Source organism: Myotis lucifugus, unplaced genomic scaffold (assembly GCF_000147115.1).
Source record: "Myotis lucifugus unplaced genomic scaffold, Myoluc2.0 scaffold_132, whole genome shotgun sequence".
Lineage (NCBI taxonomy): Eukaryota > Metazoa > Chordata > Mammalia > Chiroptera > Vespertilionidae > Myotis > Myotis lucifugus.
In genome coordinates, this window is record NW_005871180.1 from 1,736,638 (window position 1) to 1,755,981 (window position 19,344).

Below are 19,344 nucleotides of genomic sequence, written 5' to 3' on the forward strand. Positions count from 1 at the left end.
GCAACTTATAATAGCTAAGATTTGGAAATAGCCCAAGTGCCCATCAGTAAATAAATGGATAAAAAGAGCTGTGGTACATTTACACCACGGAATACTCCACAGCTATAAAAAGAATTTCTTACCCTTTGAGACAGCATCGAGGGACCTGGAGATGATTATGCTAAATGAAATAAGTCAGTCAGAGAAAGATAACTATCACACGATCTCATATGTGGAATCCAAAATAAACTGATGAATAAAATAGATCCAGAGACATAGAAACATGGAACAGACTGAGGAATCTCAGCAGGAAGTCAGGGTTTGGGGGGTGGATGGGAGAGATTAACCAAAGAACTTATATGCATATATGCATAACCCATGGACACAGACAATAGTGTGGTGAAGACCTGGGGAGGGGGCAGGTGCTGGGTGGAGGAGTACTATGGGAGGGAAAAGGCAACACCTATAACATTTTCAACAATAAAGATAAAATTTTAAAACGTTTTGCTGCAAACAATACCATCAAGAAAGTAATAACACAATCCACAGATTGGGAAAAAATACTTGCAAACCATACATCTGATAAGTACTTGTACCCATAATATATAAAGAATCCTTATAACTCAAGAATAGCCAAATTTTTAAATGGGCACATGGTCTAATTAGACCTTTCTCCAAAGAAGATATATGAATGGCCAATTAGCAAATAAAAATATTTTCAACATCTTTAACCATTAGGTAAATACAAATCAAAACCACAATGAGATACCAATTCAGACCCACTAGAAATGCTATAAATAAAAACACAAAGATGATAAGTGTTGGCAAGGATACAGAAAATTGAAATCCACACACATTGCTGATGGGAATACAAAATGCTGCCCACATTGGAAAACAATTTGGCAGTTCCTCAAAATGTTAAACAGTTATCATGTGAGCTAGCAATTACACTACTAAGTATGTACCCATGAGAAATAAAAATAGTCCACATAAAAATTTGTATAATAATGTTCATAGCTGCATTATTCATAATAGTCAGAGTACAAATAATCCAAATTTTCATCAATTGGTAAATGGCTAAACAAAATGTATACCAATACAATAGAATATTATTTTTCAATAAAAAGGTACAAAATATCAATATGTACTATACAAGAATGAGCCTTGAAACTTATGCTAAGTGAAAGAAGCCAGGCACAATATGCCACATATATTGTATGATTCTATTTAAATTAAATGCCTGGAAGAGACAAATACAGAAAGTAAATTAATTGTTGCCTGGGGCTAGATAGGGAAGATACAGAGTGATGGGGGTGATAAAAATGTTCTAAAATTAGACTGCAGTATGGTTGCACAATTCTGAATATACTAAAAGCCAATGAACTGTACACTTTAAATGGTTAAATTATATTTAGCCATTTTTTAGCAGCTTGCTTGAAATTATATATATAATTTCAAGCAAGCTGCTAAAAAATTAAAGGGCCAACCATCATGATAAGAACACAATAAAGCAAATAATTATCTTAGAAATAGTTTTATAACTAAGGTGATAGAATGAACTTATTCAAATGCCAAAATTAACATGGAACATTTTAATAGGATGTTTCTAAATCAAAACAAATGAAAATGGAATTGCCTGAGTATTTTTTAAAAATATATAGGAAAGCTTATTAAATACAAGATTTTTTTTCAATATTTAATCAGGTATTTGATACAATATAGGCACAGGCAGATAGTAAGGTTATATAAAAATATACAAGAAATTTCAAGGGGCTGCTCATTGGTTCTCTTAGATCAGAACCAATTAGAGAGTGCTTAAGAAGTTGACATGCCTTTGGCACAAAATAAACTTCAACATGGCCTTATAATTTGAAAGCTGCCACAGAGTAAGTGAGAAATACTATTAGACAGTTCCTGAAGCTCCTGGTTGAATTGTCCCCTCCTGAGATAGTGTGAAATCAACAAACTTGGACTCTCATCCAACAACTGATAAATCTAAGAGACCTTGAGGAAGAAAAAAAAAAGATGATGAAGTCCCTACATTAAGAAAATATTTGAATGGATTTAAAGCCTTAGAAGATTGTTAATAGGACAATGATTAATATAATTTCATTTAACACCCAGTGTATTTCCTTAAAGTAATTACAATATCAAATGTAGACAGAAGAAACCTTAATTTCTAAACCTAAATGTTTTACTAAAACCACCTTTGTTAAAATAAAACACAATAAAATCATCTTACTTTTACTTCAGTGATATTTATACATCATAATACCATAATAATTCATTAAAAACCAAGTTATATAAACTTGTAGTATATAAGAAGTAGACAATGGGGGGATAAGAACACATATGTAATACTTTAATCAGTACCAAAAAAAAGATGTATACAAGGTGGCAAAAGTAGGTTTTCAGTAGTGGGTATGTGAAACAGTTTATTCTTATATTATTATTTGTTAATTATTGCATTATTTATTTGTATTACAACTGTAAACCTACTTTTGTCCACCCCTGTATAGTACTAAGAGACTATTTGCAAGGGTTTCTCAGCTAGATTTACTATTGATTCTACTATGAATTATTCATGCTCTAGTCTAATTCATGTATCCTTTTATTTCTAAAACTTACAGGAAAATAAATGTTGCTAAGTTCAGGAATGTGAAAGTGATAGAGCCTTTTTTGGTTAGTCATAATGGATCTGTTGATAATCCAGAAGTTGAATATAACTACTATTGTAGCCTGGGCAGCACAGGTTATGCCTATAGAGACCCTGCAGAGGAGGCCATAGTCATTGGACCACCTGAGGTAAGGGGTAGGAGGGTGTAAAGTGAGGAAGAGGGAAGAGGAAAGAAGAGGAATTTGGGGAATAGGAAGGGAAGAGGGAGAAAGGAAAAACAGTAATGATAGTGAGTTAAAGAAATTCGAGGCCAAAAGAGAAATACATATATAGGTTAAAATTACATATATGTAAATAAGCTGTACTGAGCAACTCAAAACTGAAAATGGAGTTGTGATTTCTCAACCAGAAAGTCAAAGAATCACAGGATTTGTTAAATTGGAAAAGGCCTTAGCACATTGTCAGTCTTACTCTTCCTACCAAGATTGTCAGGGAATGCACTCAACATCAGAGAAATATAAGGGAAGCCCCAAATCCAGAAAGTCTTATAAAAAATGAAAAAACACACACACGTTAATCTTAGAAATCAACTTCACTCAATGAATTTGTAGAGAAATAACAGGTAAACATTACCAAATATACATAAATTCATTTTTATAAAATTTATAAATTATAAAATTTTAAATTTATAAATATATAAATTGATAATTAAATAAATGGTTCACTCTATACGTAACTGTCAGAGTCCCTGAACTATACAGTTCTAATAAACTGCCTGCTTCATTGTATCATTTAAAGTTGTTTCAGCAAGCGTGTTTTCTTACTTGTTAATTTACTGATTTAATTTATATTTAAATATTATTTAACTTACTATTGTTAATTTTATTTTTAATTATTGTCTTTTCTGTGAACTTTAATCCAAGTCAATTCTAAAAGCTGTTTTCAAAAAGTTACATGTTTTCCTAATAATGTAGTGTGCTGGGAAACATTTTCTTTCTTTGAAATTTCATAATTAACCCATCTTACTTTATATTCATGCTCTGTGAATCATTTTAGTAGCTAATAATATTTTTTCAGAAAGCTGGATTTTTAAAAATGCATATTTTAAAATGTTTAATTTGGTGAGTACTATGGGCATTTTTCTTTTAAAGAACAAATTTAAGACATATAATTAAAAAACCAGGCAGACTTGGAGTTAGGAGAGGTGGATCAGGACTTCAGGAACACCCCCTGCTCGGTTATATTATACATTGGAAAGCATGTATAAATGCTTCTGGACTCAAATTTTTAAAAATATTTTGTAAAATATATTTTAATTGATTTTAGAGAGAAAGAAAGGGGGAGAGAGAGAGAGAGAGAGAGAGAGAGAGAGAGAGAGAGAGAGAGAAACACACCCTCTACTGGGCATCCAGCCCACAACCGGGCTTGTGCCCTGACTGGGAATCAAACCTTGACTTTCTGGTTAATAGGTTGTCATTAAACCACTGAGCTACATCGGCCAGGGCTGGACTGAATTTTTTAATGTAAGACAGACTAAAGTTGTCTGCATCCAATTCTAACTTCAAAAATCCTATTATTCTTCAATTCATATTTTATAAGAAAAGTCAGCAGGAATGTAGAAGGCAACAACCAGACATTCATTATAAACAACTTTGCATCTGCAGAGATCTTTCTTTAAAACATGTCACTGATTTTCAGAGACAAGGGCAACCCATTTTCAAAGAAGACTCCCCTCAGTTCTTCTGATAAATTTGTATTTCTTGACTCATAACAACAAAATTGTCCATAATGAAAATTAAGACATTTTAAATTACATATTCAGTCAAAATCTAACAAATCTTCATAAGACAGTAAGAATTAAGCACTTACTTTTACTTGAAGATCCTCAGAGCTTTCTGTGACATGTACAAAGAAAGCAGCACTGGCAGAGTGTTTGTGACTGCGACGGCCCGTGCATGCTCCGGAGTGTGTCTCCCGATCTGTGCCACGGCCCAGGCAGTGGCAGCCCTAACGTGATCTTCTGGTTCTTCTGACAAGCAGACTGACAACTGGGGCACACCCTGCAGCGTTGATCAACAGAGCAAGTGTTATGAAACCAGAGCAGGATTAAATAGTCTCCCGTGTCTCTCAAACATTAGAAGAAATCATTTGGCCTTGATCCTTTTTTCCTAGATGGTTCAATAAACAAGCACAGCACAGGGGCTGTCATTTTTCAAGTCAATAAAATGACTAGAACTAATTTACCTTAATGATCTGTTACAATCCAACTACTCTACCCCTGCTAGCATTTACTCACCAAATACAGAAGCATTTAACCAAACAACAGAAGCCACAGATTAGTACGTAGGTAAAACCAGATTCCACTGGGACAAATTTTAAACGCTTACATTTTAAAACCTTTTATTTTTCTTTGTTAAAAAGTTAATTTAGAATACTTTAAAATTGCCTTTTCACTAAGTGTAAAAGATCTGACAACAAAATAACTACTAGAGATTTGAAATCCAATGAATAATGTGAGCCAGAATTCTATTTCAGTAACATTTAGATGAACTATATTTACTAGAACCTTTCCTACACTAGTAATTAAATTTCCATTAATTTCGGTCAACTTTTAAATGGTAGTTTTGCCCATTTTAACATGATTGTCAAAGTAGAAAGGATTACTTTTGTTACACAGATAGTACATGCTTGTATTTTGCACTTTAGGCTTCAGTTTTATCTAAATAAAACAGAATTAACTAAAGGGCCTCAAATACATCTGTTTCTATATCTAAGGAAGAATCAAATTGCCAAATCAAATTACAATTCCAGATTCTGTATATGAATAACTTTCTAACTAATTTGGGACTATAATAATTATCACCTTTAGTACCACTAAAGTCAAGGTCACACTGCTATGCTACCATAGCAAAGTTCAAATGATCATATACACTTTTTTCTCTGTGACTTTAAATTTGATTATTAAAACCAATTCCCTGAAGATACCCACCATATTTCTTCATTGACTTCTTTTTTTCCAACTAAAAATGTTTGTCTGCCAATACGAAAGGTCGGACCTGTCTTCAGGATGAGGGAATTTTCCAGAAAGTTCATACTCTGGGACATATCAAGACCGAAGAAGCAGGAGGAAAAGAAGTCAGCCCCCTCCACCTCACCCTCAGTTATTATGAATAGCAAACGAGATAAGAAACAAGAATGTGATTTGAAAATTACAAAGTATTGTTTACATGTGAAGTATTTTTAGTCTTTAGAGTACTATGTAGGAAAAAGAAGAACACAGAACTGTGCAGTTTGACTCAAACTGCTGCTGCCACCTTGATCTTCAACTGGCTGAGACACGGAGGTGGGAGAGGCCAGCAGCCTCCTCAACAAAGGAGGGGGCGCCTCCTGGTTAGTTTGGGGAGGAAATACAGGAAGCAAAAGCAATTGCTGCTTCTTTCATCATTTTTCCTATGTATAAGCTTTCTGCGATCCACAAAAGAACCAAGAATCAAAAATCCCAGTAATATCCCCACAGTGACCCTTCAGAAGCAACACTCCTGTTCTAGTCACTATCATAGTCTTTGGTAATAGAACAAAAGGAAAAGCGTAGAATAAAAAGCGAGCAAAGCAAAGAATTATCAAGGAATAGGTAGGAAATAAAGATCTGAGGCTCCCTTTTAGTCTGAGGATTAGTGAGGGCTAAAAAAAAATCCACACTTCTGTTTAACATACAGCAGCAGGCTTTCTGTGCTGATAAGAAACCCACACCCTAGAGGGTTGGTGGAGACACTGTAAGCACACAGCCCCTGAAGCGCTCTTCAGGAGATTAATTCTTATCCATAATTCAATCAATATTTCTGAGCACCTACTATGTGCCAGGGCTACACCGTATGGTGGGTTAATACCAAGTTGTAAATTGAAATGAGGTCAAATTCCTAGAGCAAGGACACAAAACATCACTGTCTGACATGTGCTCTGAATTGCCTACATCTAAAAAGAGAAATTTAGTTCATGAAAGCTGAAGGACAGTGGATAAAAAGGGATGTCCCAGCCATTGTCATCTCCTACCCAAATGACAGATAAGGGGAGAATGACCACTGGGCATGTAATTTGTAACAGTTGTCTTTAATCAAAGTATGCTTCACATGTTTGTAAATATATAGTCAGTCCTTCAGGATACAAATACACTGAATATTTCAATACAGGTAATACTAATACTCAGAGGTATGGATATTTTGTAGATATTAAATACTGAGTAAAACTTTAAACTGCCTACAAAGTAAACCTTACTTCAAGCATTGATTTTAGAAACTTACTAATAAGCCTTGAAAACAGGCTGAAAAATTCTTCAGGTTCCTTTCACTCTGGTCAGTTACATTTTATAATCTATGGGAGAGTATTACTATGGTTCTGTCTTAGAATATCTCACTGCAATAACTAGAAGAAAAGCGAGCAAGAACAAACCTTGCTAATGATCACCGCCATTGCCAGGTTCTCAGAATGAGCCACCACATAACCAAGCATCATGATGCCTTATGTTTCCTTTGCGAGATCCAATGCAGTCAATCATGGCGGCAACTCCTGCGTTCACTGTCAGCTGCGAAAGCTAAGGGAAATGTTGATGTTAAGGGAAAGGAAGGAGAGTGCGGTAATTGTGACTGTAAAGCGTAAGATGATCTTTAAACATGACTTTAATATTGCCAAACATTTTTACTTAGGACCTAAAAACACCTGGTGAAATTTGAAATATGATTTAGTGAAATTACTCTACTTATTAAAGAAATATACAAGTATAATAATCCTATTTTGAATGTACAAATATACCCACTGTACGGAGCTTACTCTGTGCTTCAATTTTCATACAGCTATGGCACAACTTTTATCCCTATCCTAATAGATGTCAAAATTCCTCACCTAGACACTAAGCCTAGGGCTAGTTCATAACTAGCTAACTACTGAAAGCCCCAATCACAATTGTGAGTATGAAGCAGATTACTCACTGAATGCTGAACGACAATGTCAGACTTGAAGTATCCTAGCCTAATTATCCCCCTTGCGAACAATGGTTACTAGCTATTTACACTTCAAAAATAGAAAATCTCAACCAAGATGTTAGGTGAAATAAAGAATGAGGACTTTAAACTTTAGTGAAATGAAATTGATTAGTCATAACATACACAGGAAAAAGATACAACTGCAGAATCCACCCTATTCCTTTGGCATCTGAGAACTCAGAGGGGGAACCACCACGTAAGAGCAGCTACTAGAGTAGTCACTCTAGGCTAGGGGCCTGGTGGTCTCTCCCGCCTGGAACTGGACAACCTCTTACTATTCCCAGCTGACCTAAAATGACAAGAATGGCAAAGGTCTACAGTCCCCACAATCTAGAAATGGAAAGCAGGAAATGATTAGAAACTGAGATTTCTGTCTCAAACTCCATTGATATAACCCAGTAAGGTTCTCAACAAGGGACACTTTTGTCCCCTGAGAAATATTTGGCAACATATGGAGACACTTTCGACTGTCACAGTGAAAAAAGATGTTACTGGCAGGGGCCAAGGATGCTGCTAAATATCCATCCTACCGTGTACAGGGCAGTCCCCCACAACAAAGAATTATCTAGTCCAAAATGTGCATAGTGCTCACGATGAGAAGCCCTGACCTCGCCAAATCCTGTGGCACAGCACCTGGGCCTTGTATACAAACTGCTGTTTTACTTTACAAAGAAAACTAACTAATATTATTGTGTTTAAAAAGCTTTTAATTTTTACCTTGGCTGTTTGTTGTACAATCTTCTTAATTAAAATAGAAGCATTTTTCTTCACGTATTCATCTTTGTCTCTCAGGCAGGTAGGTACAACTGGAAAAATCTCTGCTTCAGCCACCATTTCGGCCAGACCCACAGACTGTTTTGCCACCCGAGAGTGGAAAGAACCTGAGGCTGTCAAGTGAAAACCAAAATAAAACAAAGCATCACAGAGAGTCCACTGCAGAGATCAGGTATAATTTAAATAGCTTAATATGGTCAAATTCCTTTATAAAAAGAAAAAACAATTACATTTGTAACATAACTTAAGATTTCTGAGTTTTGAGACATTCTCATCCTAGTCTTATACCTAAATACTGAATTTCTTAAATTCCCTACTTTCCATATTAAATGTCTTAGTTTTCTGTGGACTATTTAAATCTCTATCACAGATGATCAAAGAATATGACTTCTGGGTAAATACTATTTCTTAATTATGTAGTACTTAAATTGTTAATTTATAATATATGTGGCAATATAGTACAAAAAAGATCAGGCAGAACTAACATCTTATTTTTGGCATGATGCTGTAACATTTCAAAGAACTTTCCATGTATGCTTAGTTAACATTAACAATTTTAAAACCTTATGGGATATAACGAATTATTAGCATACAAAAGTATAATTGGTGACTATTAACTGAAAATCAGATTTTAGAAAGCTATAAAAAAGACAAACATAAATATGACAATTTTCATAAGAAATTTAAACATAATTAGTGGTGAGCTAGAAAACCTTTAGGTGCCTTCCCGCCCTGATTAATGAGATTCAATCATCAATGTGATTCCTTATTTTAGCAATTAATGTTAGTACTAATGCTACCTCTAATTTTTAACATTGCACAAATTTTCCCCAGTCATGTCTTTATTATATAATCCTTACAGCATAATTTCCACACACTAAATACATAATATAGTCACATCTGTTTTCAATAATAATTTATAAATTATTTTTGAAAATATATTAAACCATACACATTTTCCATTAGATTAACAGAAATCTGTTTTTTAACTTATCTTTAAATACCTTTAATTTAGCAGCAGGGTTCAGAATCATCGGGGCTTAGTGAGCAGTAGCTCCTGCATCCACTACTGTCTGTGCTAACTCTGGAGAATGCTTTGAAATATCACTGAGGTCCGAAGGAGCAATCCTTTTCAAAGCAATTTCTGCCTCCTGGATACAAAGTACTAACAGAGGAACTGCTCCACATCCACCACAGCTTGTGACAGTTCTGTGGGTCCAAGAAAAGTAATTAAGTGAGTATGGGTGACTGACCCTTGTGCAAGCCATTTTTCTCCCTGACAGATACAGCAAAGAAAAAAAGGGGAGGGTACTTCACTGTCTCGACATCTGCATTTCAAATCAGCCTTCCTGGTTTCATAAACCATGTGGACCAATCCTGAGCTGAAAAGAATACAGGTCAATAGATGGACCTCCATTTACATGAACACATTTGAGGTAGATTAGGCTGAAATGGCTTGTTATTCTTTTTTTTTTTTTAAGAGAGTAAGCAGATGTCAGCTGTTTAAGCTCTGACAATTCTGCACTTCTCGATAGGCAAGCTTTTTATGCATGGTTTACAATAACAGAAAATTAAAGTACCAAAAATTTACCAACCACACTAATTAGGCAGTATTTTGTACTATTTACATGAGTAAACATTAACATGAATCTTGTGCTAATAATGTTGAGTTTTAAATTCCATTCATCTTACAGTATTTTTTAAAGAGTTTTTAAAAATATTATATAAAATTAAAAGGTGCATTTTTATTATACATATAAAAACACTTTCAAAATGAGATCTATGACTAAACAGCATACTTTAATATATATAAATGTTGATGTTAAGATATTTATCTTAACCATTTTACTTGTCAGAAACAAACATCTTTTGAATATACACATTGATTTACTTGTGTGCCCAAGAATAACAGCTATAAAAATAACACATTTTAAATTTTAGATAATGAGAGATAGGCAGACCCATATAATATGTATGTAGAAAGACATCTTTTGAGAAGCATAAAGCACAACACATAGTTACAACATTCTACTTTCATTATATTCATGGCCTCCCTTACTTAATAACAGATACCCATATCTATAATCTCTTCTTTTCAAATTATGTTCTAATTTTTCCACATATGTAGTGCCCAGACAATTTATGTCTTAATAGCCAAACTATCCATTCAGCATATCACTTAAAATCTTTAAAAAATATATGGTGTTTAATTTTTCAAAAGATGGGTACTATCACATTATCTAAAAGGGAATAATGTTAGAAAATACAAGTTAGCATCCAATATTTGTTTTTCTTAAATTATTACAATTATCTTAGAAGTCCCAATATTGTATAAACAATTCATTCTTTCATTAAACAAGTATTAATGGAAGGTCCGTATGTGCCAGATGCTTTCAATGCTGGTGTAGATGACAGACTTCTACAAATTAACACTCCATTGATTAGCAAATATGTTTCAATTTTTAAAATCTAGTGTGAAATATGAAATACAATGAGAAGTCAATATATAATATCAAGAACCAGAGGCAGATAAAAATGTTTCTTTTAAAAAAAGACAGCAGCAACAGCATACTGGAATATCAACCTAGTATTGTAACATTCCCCAGAAGCATCTCTGAGATTCTACTGCAATGGCATGAAGACCAACATGACAGCAGGTGAAACAGGTGATCACTGTTTTCCTCTCTCCCCCACCCCACCCAGAGAAAATGAAAAGAAATATAAAATGTGATATTATATGTGATTTCTAGATATAATTTTCACATTTTATGTTAATTATTAACATGTTAATTCAATTCCATCTAAATTTTACAGGTGCTGTAATATCAGCTTTATTGTATATATTTGAGGGCACCTAGGATATATATATATATACACATATATATATATGTGGGGAACTGATATAGGGTTAAGCCTCAGATTGGCCTGCTGGCAAAGTCACAAACAAGTCCTAGCTTAGAGGGCACAGTCCTCTTAGCATAATTAGGCTTGACCTTGTGACACTCCCTAGATCTTATCTGGGAAAGCTAATGGGATGAGGAAGTGCAGGAAGTGTAACCATGGTCAAAACAAGTGAAACTCACAAGAACTGTGTAACTATGGTAATCACTACCTTGTTTACCTCTCACTATAAAAGCTTGGTGAGGCCTGAGCACCGGAGGAAGTCCTTCTCCCTGAGTTGGACTTACTCGCCTGGTCCCCCATATTCCCAAATTATCTTGTGTCTTTTCTATTTCATTTGTGTGCGGCTCCACTTCCAGACCCGAACCCTGAACCACGCAGGACGTGGAGGGAAACTCTTACGACATCTGGCGCCCGTCGGGAACTCTGGAAGTGAAGGTTTCGCTAGAGCGAAAAAACGAAGTTTCACTGGCAAAGTGAGGAACAAAGAATTCACCATAAAGGTAGGAAAATTCACCGTAAAGGTGAGGGGTTATTTCACCGCACACAAACGCCCACAATCAGCTACAGTGGTCCGGAGCTGTAGGCGGTGTGGGAACGTTTTCTCAACCAGGCTAACGGGGCAGGATTTGGCTTTAAAAAAGTAGATTGGGCTTTTAAAAAAGTAAGAAACTTCATTATAGACTTTTGAGTTGCATGCTTAAGTAGTTAAAGTTTCAGAAGGTAATCTCTTATAGTTTTTGCATGTTGTTATAGAACATAATTTTTGGTTTCTTGAAAATGTACATTAGATCTTAAAAGTTTGCCAAAAAATTAGAACTTGAAAAAAGGTCAGCAGCAGGGAAAAACTTGCCTCCAAACTGTTTTTCCTTGTGAAACACAGTATTTCATTTACTAGAGCCTTTAAGAGAGGCCAAGGAGGATAAATCTCCTCCTCTTACACCTTCCGATCCTAAAGAGGAGCAGAAAGAAAAGAAAAAATGGGAGGAATGGCCTTCATGGCTCCCTCCACCTCGATGTCCTAATCCTGAAATGTTTAATTCTCCGTTAATAGAATCACCTGTGCTAAAAGGCCAAATTATAAAGAAATTGGAATATTAAAAGGTACTCCTTTAAATCAGACTGAAAAAAGAGTGCCATGGTCACCTCAATGTGGTTTCTTGTTCAAATTAAAATCTTAATTTGTATTTGGAATCTAAAATCTGTAATAAGAAATGAAATTCCGCTACAGAATCCACCTCTGGTGTGGAGAGATTCAAAGGTGGCAGGAGAGGGCAGAGCTACAAGTTCTCCCGAAATGAGATTACTTAATGTTTTATTTAAAAATTACTGGAGAACATCTTATGACAACCAAACTTTGGCTAAGATAACCTTGGGTGCTAGCCATAACTTTGGAAAGCGAAATAGGAAAAAAATTAAAATGTCTTTTTTTATTAAGCATGACTTTGGGAAAAATATGCCATCTGAGTCATTTGCTGAAACTCCCCCCAAAGCATGTGGGGAAGCAAAGAAGGGAGCACATGGCAATCCAATATGGACGCCCCCTCCCCAAGTATTCTAATTTAAAATCTCCCTCTCATAATTGAAAAGTTTTACAAAATTTAAAAGTTCATCTGGGATTTCTGTGCACGTGTGAAGAGAAAAACTGGCTTGGAACTAACGCGCGCATCGTCTGATTTGGGACATTTAGATAGAGTTTTGAGCTGAATTCTCTTTACAAGTGTACAAAATAAAACCCAAGACTGATTATTTCCTAAGAAAAATGGCGTATTTGAGCCAGGGAAGAAATGCAGGCTGGTTCTAGCAACAAGATTGGTATATTTCCATAATAAAGAGTGATTTTTGAAATGTTAATAAAGCCTGTTCCAAAGTTAATCTTAAAAGCCTCAAAGAAATTCAGTAAAATTGTCTGTTACAGAAAATTTGCCAAAGCAACTGCCTTAAAATAATAATTGGGTTTGAATCTAAAGACTTATACCTAGGTATTTTGAAGTGAAATAATGCTGAAATATTGATCTGAGTGTGCCTCATACTAAATCTAGAGGACAGAATTAAATCTGTTGGTTGATTATGTCTTGCATTTTTGAAGTTTATTCTTAAAAATGTTATTGATTGAGAAATGCTAAATATTTGACTTGCCAGCTAAAAGTTTAAGGTTCGGATTGAATTGGGAAAAATTGTGTAATTGAGGTAGCTAAATGCCTAAAGTATAGAGATTTATCTTTGAAAAAATAATTTTTGTTTTCTCTGAAATAATTAGAATTCAAAATATGTTACTCATTGATCTGATTAAAAAAGGATAAATTTTGTGATCCCAACAGAAATTTTATATACAAAGATCAGTTTTAATTTAATTGATATCTCTTAATAATTATAAAAGGTATATAATCTTTAAATCATATATATACGTATATATTTGATGGTCTTCCAAGTTGGATTTCAAAACTATAACCAAGGAATGACTTTGGGACATTTCACGGGCCCTGAAATGCTTTCAAAAGTTTATTCTGTCTTATTAAAGACTTTTTTAATAAAGCCAATTTAATATACTTGAAATCACATGGAAAGCTTTATCAAATATAAATTAATAAATATATTTTAAGTTTTTGCCTCTAAGAAAGGGCAAAACAAGTTATTTTGTTTGATATTTCTTAAAATACGGCAGTAGAATTTTGAGATGTCATTTAAAATAACAAAAGCTCCTCGCGGCTGGATTTTAAATTAGGCTGGAGGTGGGGCAGCACTTGCACCTCGTGAATCAGACATAAAACTTTACTAAATTTACTAACATTATTAATAAACATACCTACTATAAGAAGCCAGTATCTTTGTAAGCAATTGAATCCTAGTAAAGTAAAATTCTTCTAAAAAAGTTACTGAAGGCTTCCCATGATCCCTCTGTATATGCAAATAAGCCGAAAGGGAATGCTGTTTAAAAATATTTTAAATTTAATAAAGGAGAAATTTTAAAATTTTGAAATATCTTCCACTAATATTTATAGGATAATCTAATGATTTGCTGTTAAAATACCAAATCTGAAAGTACAGTCACCATAAATGTTTAATGACTTTGACTTGAAATACATGGCCTTGCGGCACTATCAGTCAACATCCAGGAAGTAACCCTGTAGGTTACTTTGTGTAAAAGAAAAAAGATTCTTTTTAAATTAAAGTTCTCCAAGTCTAACCCAGCAGGAGGAGGACGTGCCAGACAACAAACAGCCTGGAGACCACCTGGGGCATGGTAAAGAAGACTGTACAGAGAATGTCTTTCTTGCCATGCTAGCAGTAATCATCTTTACGGTAATATTACCTAGGGAAAATGTGGAAGTATTTCAGATTTATACTCCTGACCCTTCATGGGTAAGAACCCTTACGTGGGCTGATCCTTCCAGGAAGACCACAGGTAGGGCAAGGAAGCATATGGACAAGGTATTATTACACAGCTGTTGCCACCCACCTTCCCTTTTGCATGACTCTAAATCAAGCCACTGCTCCCTTGTGTGTAAAATTAAAGAGAGGTTTTTGGCCAGCCTGGACCCCAAAGAACGGGGAAGAAACGGCTCAAGTACATGTATTATCTCTACTTGCTCCAGGGAAAGGTGCAGAAAATATAAGTATGGTAAGCCCCCCCCCCCCCACACTAAGCCTTTACGTACATGGTCTTATGTATGGAATCCCACTGAGGAAGAAGTTAATTGGAAAGACTGTTATAGTAATTATCCTACCACCAGCAAACTTAACAATTTTTTTCTTTATAGACTGGAGCCCTTATGGTTCTCTGTATAGTAACAACCGCACCCTTAAATGGAAAGGAAATGCATTTTATCTATATGTTGAAGAAAATCACTACATCTCATGAAGGAGACTTTGTTGGGCCTCAATTACAACATGACAACTGGCCTCTACAAAGTACGCAGTGGAAATTAGCTACTGCACTTGCACCTATAAAATGGTATAGTTTCAATTATAGCTCAAATAGTTCCATTTTTGCTTTACGAGGAACTCTCAATAAGACAGTGTTTGCTACTGCCTGTGTGTTTGATCTGTTTGTGCTCCTATCAGGCCCCATTCAGATGCATCTTAATGTTACAAGCCATCTGTATGAGCTGTCATGTACAAATTGTACATTATCCCATTGTATCAATTCTACTGTTCAAAAGAACTCCCTCATGATTTTAAAACAACCAGCTTTTGCTTGGGTTCCCACTAACTTAACTGAACCATGGGAATCTCATCAAACCTACGAACTGTTGCATGATCTAGTAAAAAATCTTAAAAAGACAAAAAAGATTTCTTGGAATGTTAATTGCAGTAATCTTTGCCCTTGTAATGTTACTTACTTCTGTGGGCATTGTGTTTCATCTGTTCAGACCTCTCATTTCATACAACAGGTCAAGGAAAATGTAACTAAGAGCTTGTCTATACAAAAAGAAATTGACAGCCAGTTTAAAATTGAATTGCCATGGCCTAGAGCAAAGAATATTCTTGCATGGTATTATTCTACAAGTTTATTTAATAATTATTGATGCTTTACAACAGTATATTGTGCATTTATCCCAAACAAATTTACAAACTAATTCTTTGAATGTTTGGCAGAAATTTAATAAGGACATTAAAGGATTTAATCCCTTCCACTGTGTGGAGGGCCTCCCTGAGAAGGCACTTGAGCATTCTATATTGACCTCTCTTGCTCTTTTTGCCAGGAGGGTCCCTCTTCTCACAATCCAATTGCCCACAGCTGTTGCCTGAGCTCTCTGTTCATGCTGAGGTTGAAGCCTCATGGTGGCTGGTGCTGTGGATCTGTCTCTAGCCCAATGGCATGAGTTGGGCCCTCCCTGGAGAAGAAACCTGGGTTCCCCAAGATATGTGCAATGCCGGAGCCCCGCCAGCAGGCGAGGGGATCCCAAGGCAATTGCTGGGAATGGAGGCCACAGGGGCATAGGCTACCAAGGAGACAGAACTGTACCTCACATCACCCTGCTTGGCCCCGGAGGATGGCTGGTTAGTCAAAGACGGGTAAGATTCCTCGGGGAGGAACAACCTAAGACAGGCACAGTTGCAGAGGGGCCAGCAGAAGAGAACTTGGGGGTCAACAGAGGTGGGGCACACATCCTCACCCCCCCAACTATGCAGGTGCTTGAACACTCGCCCCTTCTGAGGGAGGTCTCCTGCCCCCATGGCTGCTTCTTGCTTCCCATGCCCAGCCCAGATCGGGACCCAGGTAACAGAAAGAGACTTGGCCCAGCTGAGATCAGTACCCAGACAACGGAGACTTGGCTGACGACAGCTACCCTATATCTACATCCAGCCTAACACCAGGAGTGCTCGGGGCTTTCTCAAGGATGCAAAATAATCCTTTCCATTAATATTTACAGTGTAAACTAAGATTGTTGTTAGAGTATTAAATTTGACAGTAAAATAGCAGTCAGGTTTTCAGATTAAAATTGGCTCAAGAAGTATTAACCAAAATTTTCATTTCATAGAAAAATTGCTTAACATGCAATGAACCTAAAACAGTCATATTTTTGTGCAAAAAAATAAAATTTAGAGTTATCTAGTCTGCATTATAACTTTTCCAAAAAGTCTTCTAATAATTAAATCAAAAAAGGGGGGATAGTGGAAAAATACCATGTAAGGAAAAATATCCTGTAACTAAATTACATCTAGAAAAAATTTTTTCATTTATAATGCTAACAGACACCTAGGAAAACACACATGGTGTCAAAATAAGCCAAAGGAAAATCATTTGGGCAAATATAAAAAGGACCCCAAGTAAAATTCCATTTATTAACCTTCGGTCGAGAATATGTTTGTATATTTTCAGAAAACAACTTCAAGACCATGTGGATTCCTGCAACAGAGAGGAATTCTCAGGAATGCTCCAGCCATGAAGACAAGAGGAGAGACAGTTCAGAGATGGAGACGCTGACGACGCTTTGCCATGCTAGCAGTCAGCAGCTGTGCGTCGCTGCAGGTTGCCCAGGATCAAACCAGAGAGGGTTAGACCTGCATTGCCACCATTTGTCCACCATCCAGAACTGAACTATCATTGCTGACATCTACACATAAGGAACTGTCGGACATTGAAACTTGGACTCAGACTGTTGGACATTGAAATTGGGACTTAAAACATTTTTTGTTCTTGAAATGTTATGCTCAAGTTTTAAAATGTTTTGGGTTATGGATTGGCATTGTTATTGTTTTAATTAGCCAGAGTTTTGTTCTTGATGTGTAAGTTATAGTAGCTTAATAATAAAAAAAGGGTGAGATGTGGGGAACTGATATAGGGTTAAGCCTCAGATTGGCCTGCTGGCAAAGTCACAAACAAGTCCTAGCTTAGAGGGCACAGTCCTCTTAGCATAATTAGGCTTGACCTTGTGACACTCCCTAGATCTTATCTGGGAAAGCTAATGGGATGAGGAAGTACAGGAAGTGTAACCATGGTCAAAACAAGTGAAACTCACAAGAACTGTGTAACTATGGTAATCACTACCTTGTTTACCTCTCACTATAAAAGCTTGGTGAGGCCTGAGCACCGGAGGAAGTCCTTCTCCCTGAGTTGGACTTACTCGCCTGGTCCCCCATATTCCCAAATTATCTTGTGTCTTTTCTATTTCATTTGTGTGTGGCTCCACTTCCAGACCCGAACCCTGAACCACGCAGGACGTGGAGGGAAACTCTTACGACATATATATGTATGTATATACACACACACACACACACACACACACACACATATATATGTATATATATATATATACACATATATATGTATGTGTATATATACATATATATATACACACACACACACACACACATATATATATAATGGGCTGAACATTTTGAACATTTTGTTTCTAGAGAGTATAAGGATTTGTTCATATATTTATGCATTTTTACTTTTATACATAGTCTGAGAGTCAAGAAAATGCAGGAGACTACAACTGTTTAAAAGTACTATTAATAAAAATTTAAGGTTCTTTAAAAAAATCCATTATCTTTGTAATCCCCACACTTTTTATTCTTTTTTAAAATGTATTGATTTTAGAGAGAGAAACATCAATTTGTTCCACTTATTTACACATTCATTGGTCGATTCTTGTATGTGCCCTGACCAGGAATCATACCTACAACCTTGGTGTATCGAGATAACACTCTAACCAACTCAGCTACCCAGCCAGGGCTTATCCTTTTCTTTCTTTTTTAATCCTCACCCAAGGACATGCATAGAGAGAGGAAAGGAACTACAGAGAGATCGATGTGAGAGAGAAACATTGATCAGCTGCCCTCAGCATGCTCCCCAACTCGGGGTCAAACCTGCAACCCAGGTATGTGCCCTAACTGGGAATCAAACTGGCAACCCTTTGGTGCACCAGAAGATGCTCAACCAACTGAGCCACTCTGGCCAGGCCTTATCCTTTTCTTAAATAACAAAATGCTATATCCTCTTTTACCTGAACTCTATAATGTTAATAAAAAGGCAAACACTGTTCTTTTAATTTGTTACCCAATTCCATCCTAAACTGTCTTCTGTTCTCTCTAGAGTAGTGATGCTACATGTGGGGAAAGCTGGGATATCATTGAAGAAAGATTTATCATGAAAGTAATGAAGCATTCAAGGACCTGATTGGAGCTAGTGATTTTGTGCTTGTGATTTCCTATAATTTACATCTCCAAATTTAGACAATTCTACAAAACTGGTATCTGCATAATGCACACCCTACTATACCACAGGCTCTTTCAACCTGCCTGCTATCACTACTCTTTCTCCTATGGCATATCTTTCTCATCTTCCCTACTATTGCTTCCTTTGGCATTTAGATGCCAGGGACTGTTGGTGTCTACCCAACAGCCTTTGTCAGCCAGGGCATGGGCTTATGAACCAATAGTGGCCAATGGAATCTGAATAGAAAATCAGCTAAAAGCATCTGTAAGAAGTTTTCCTCAGTCGTAAACAGAGATACACAGGAGGAAGCACTGCCTCTTTGCCAGACATGAACATGTCTGCTAATTGCATCTGGAACTCCTACATCC

General features: G+C 36.0%; 1 protein-coding gene and 1 pseudogene across 1 annotated transcript in view; both read right to left on the bottom strand.

Moving 5' to 3' along the window:
• Positions 1-4,580, bottom strand: part of LOC102427445 — a 33,960-nt pseudogene extending 29,380 nt beyond the window's left edge.
• Positions 1-19,344, bottom strand: part of SPAG6 (sperm associated antigen 6) — a 105,049-nt gene that overhangs the window by 54,152 nt on the left and 31,553 nt on the right. The window contains 8 exon segments of the mRNA XM_006109726.2: positions 4,466-4,497; positions 4,500-4,656; positions 7,043-7,112; positions 7,114-7,184; positions 8,350-8,504; positions 8,507-8,519; positions 9,411-9,592; positions 9,595-9,615. Coding sequence (XP_006109788.2) covers positions 4,466-4,497; positions 4,500-4,656; positions 7,043-7,112; positions 7,114-7,184; positions 8,350-8,504; positions 8,507-8,519; positions 9,411-9,592; positions 9,595-9,615 — 701 coding nt within the window.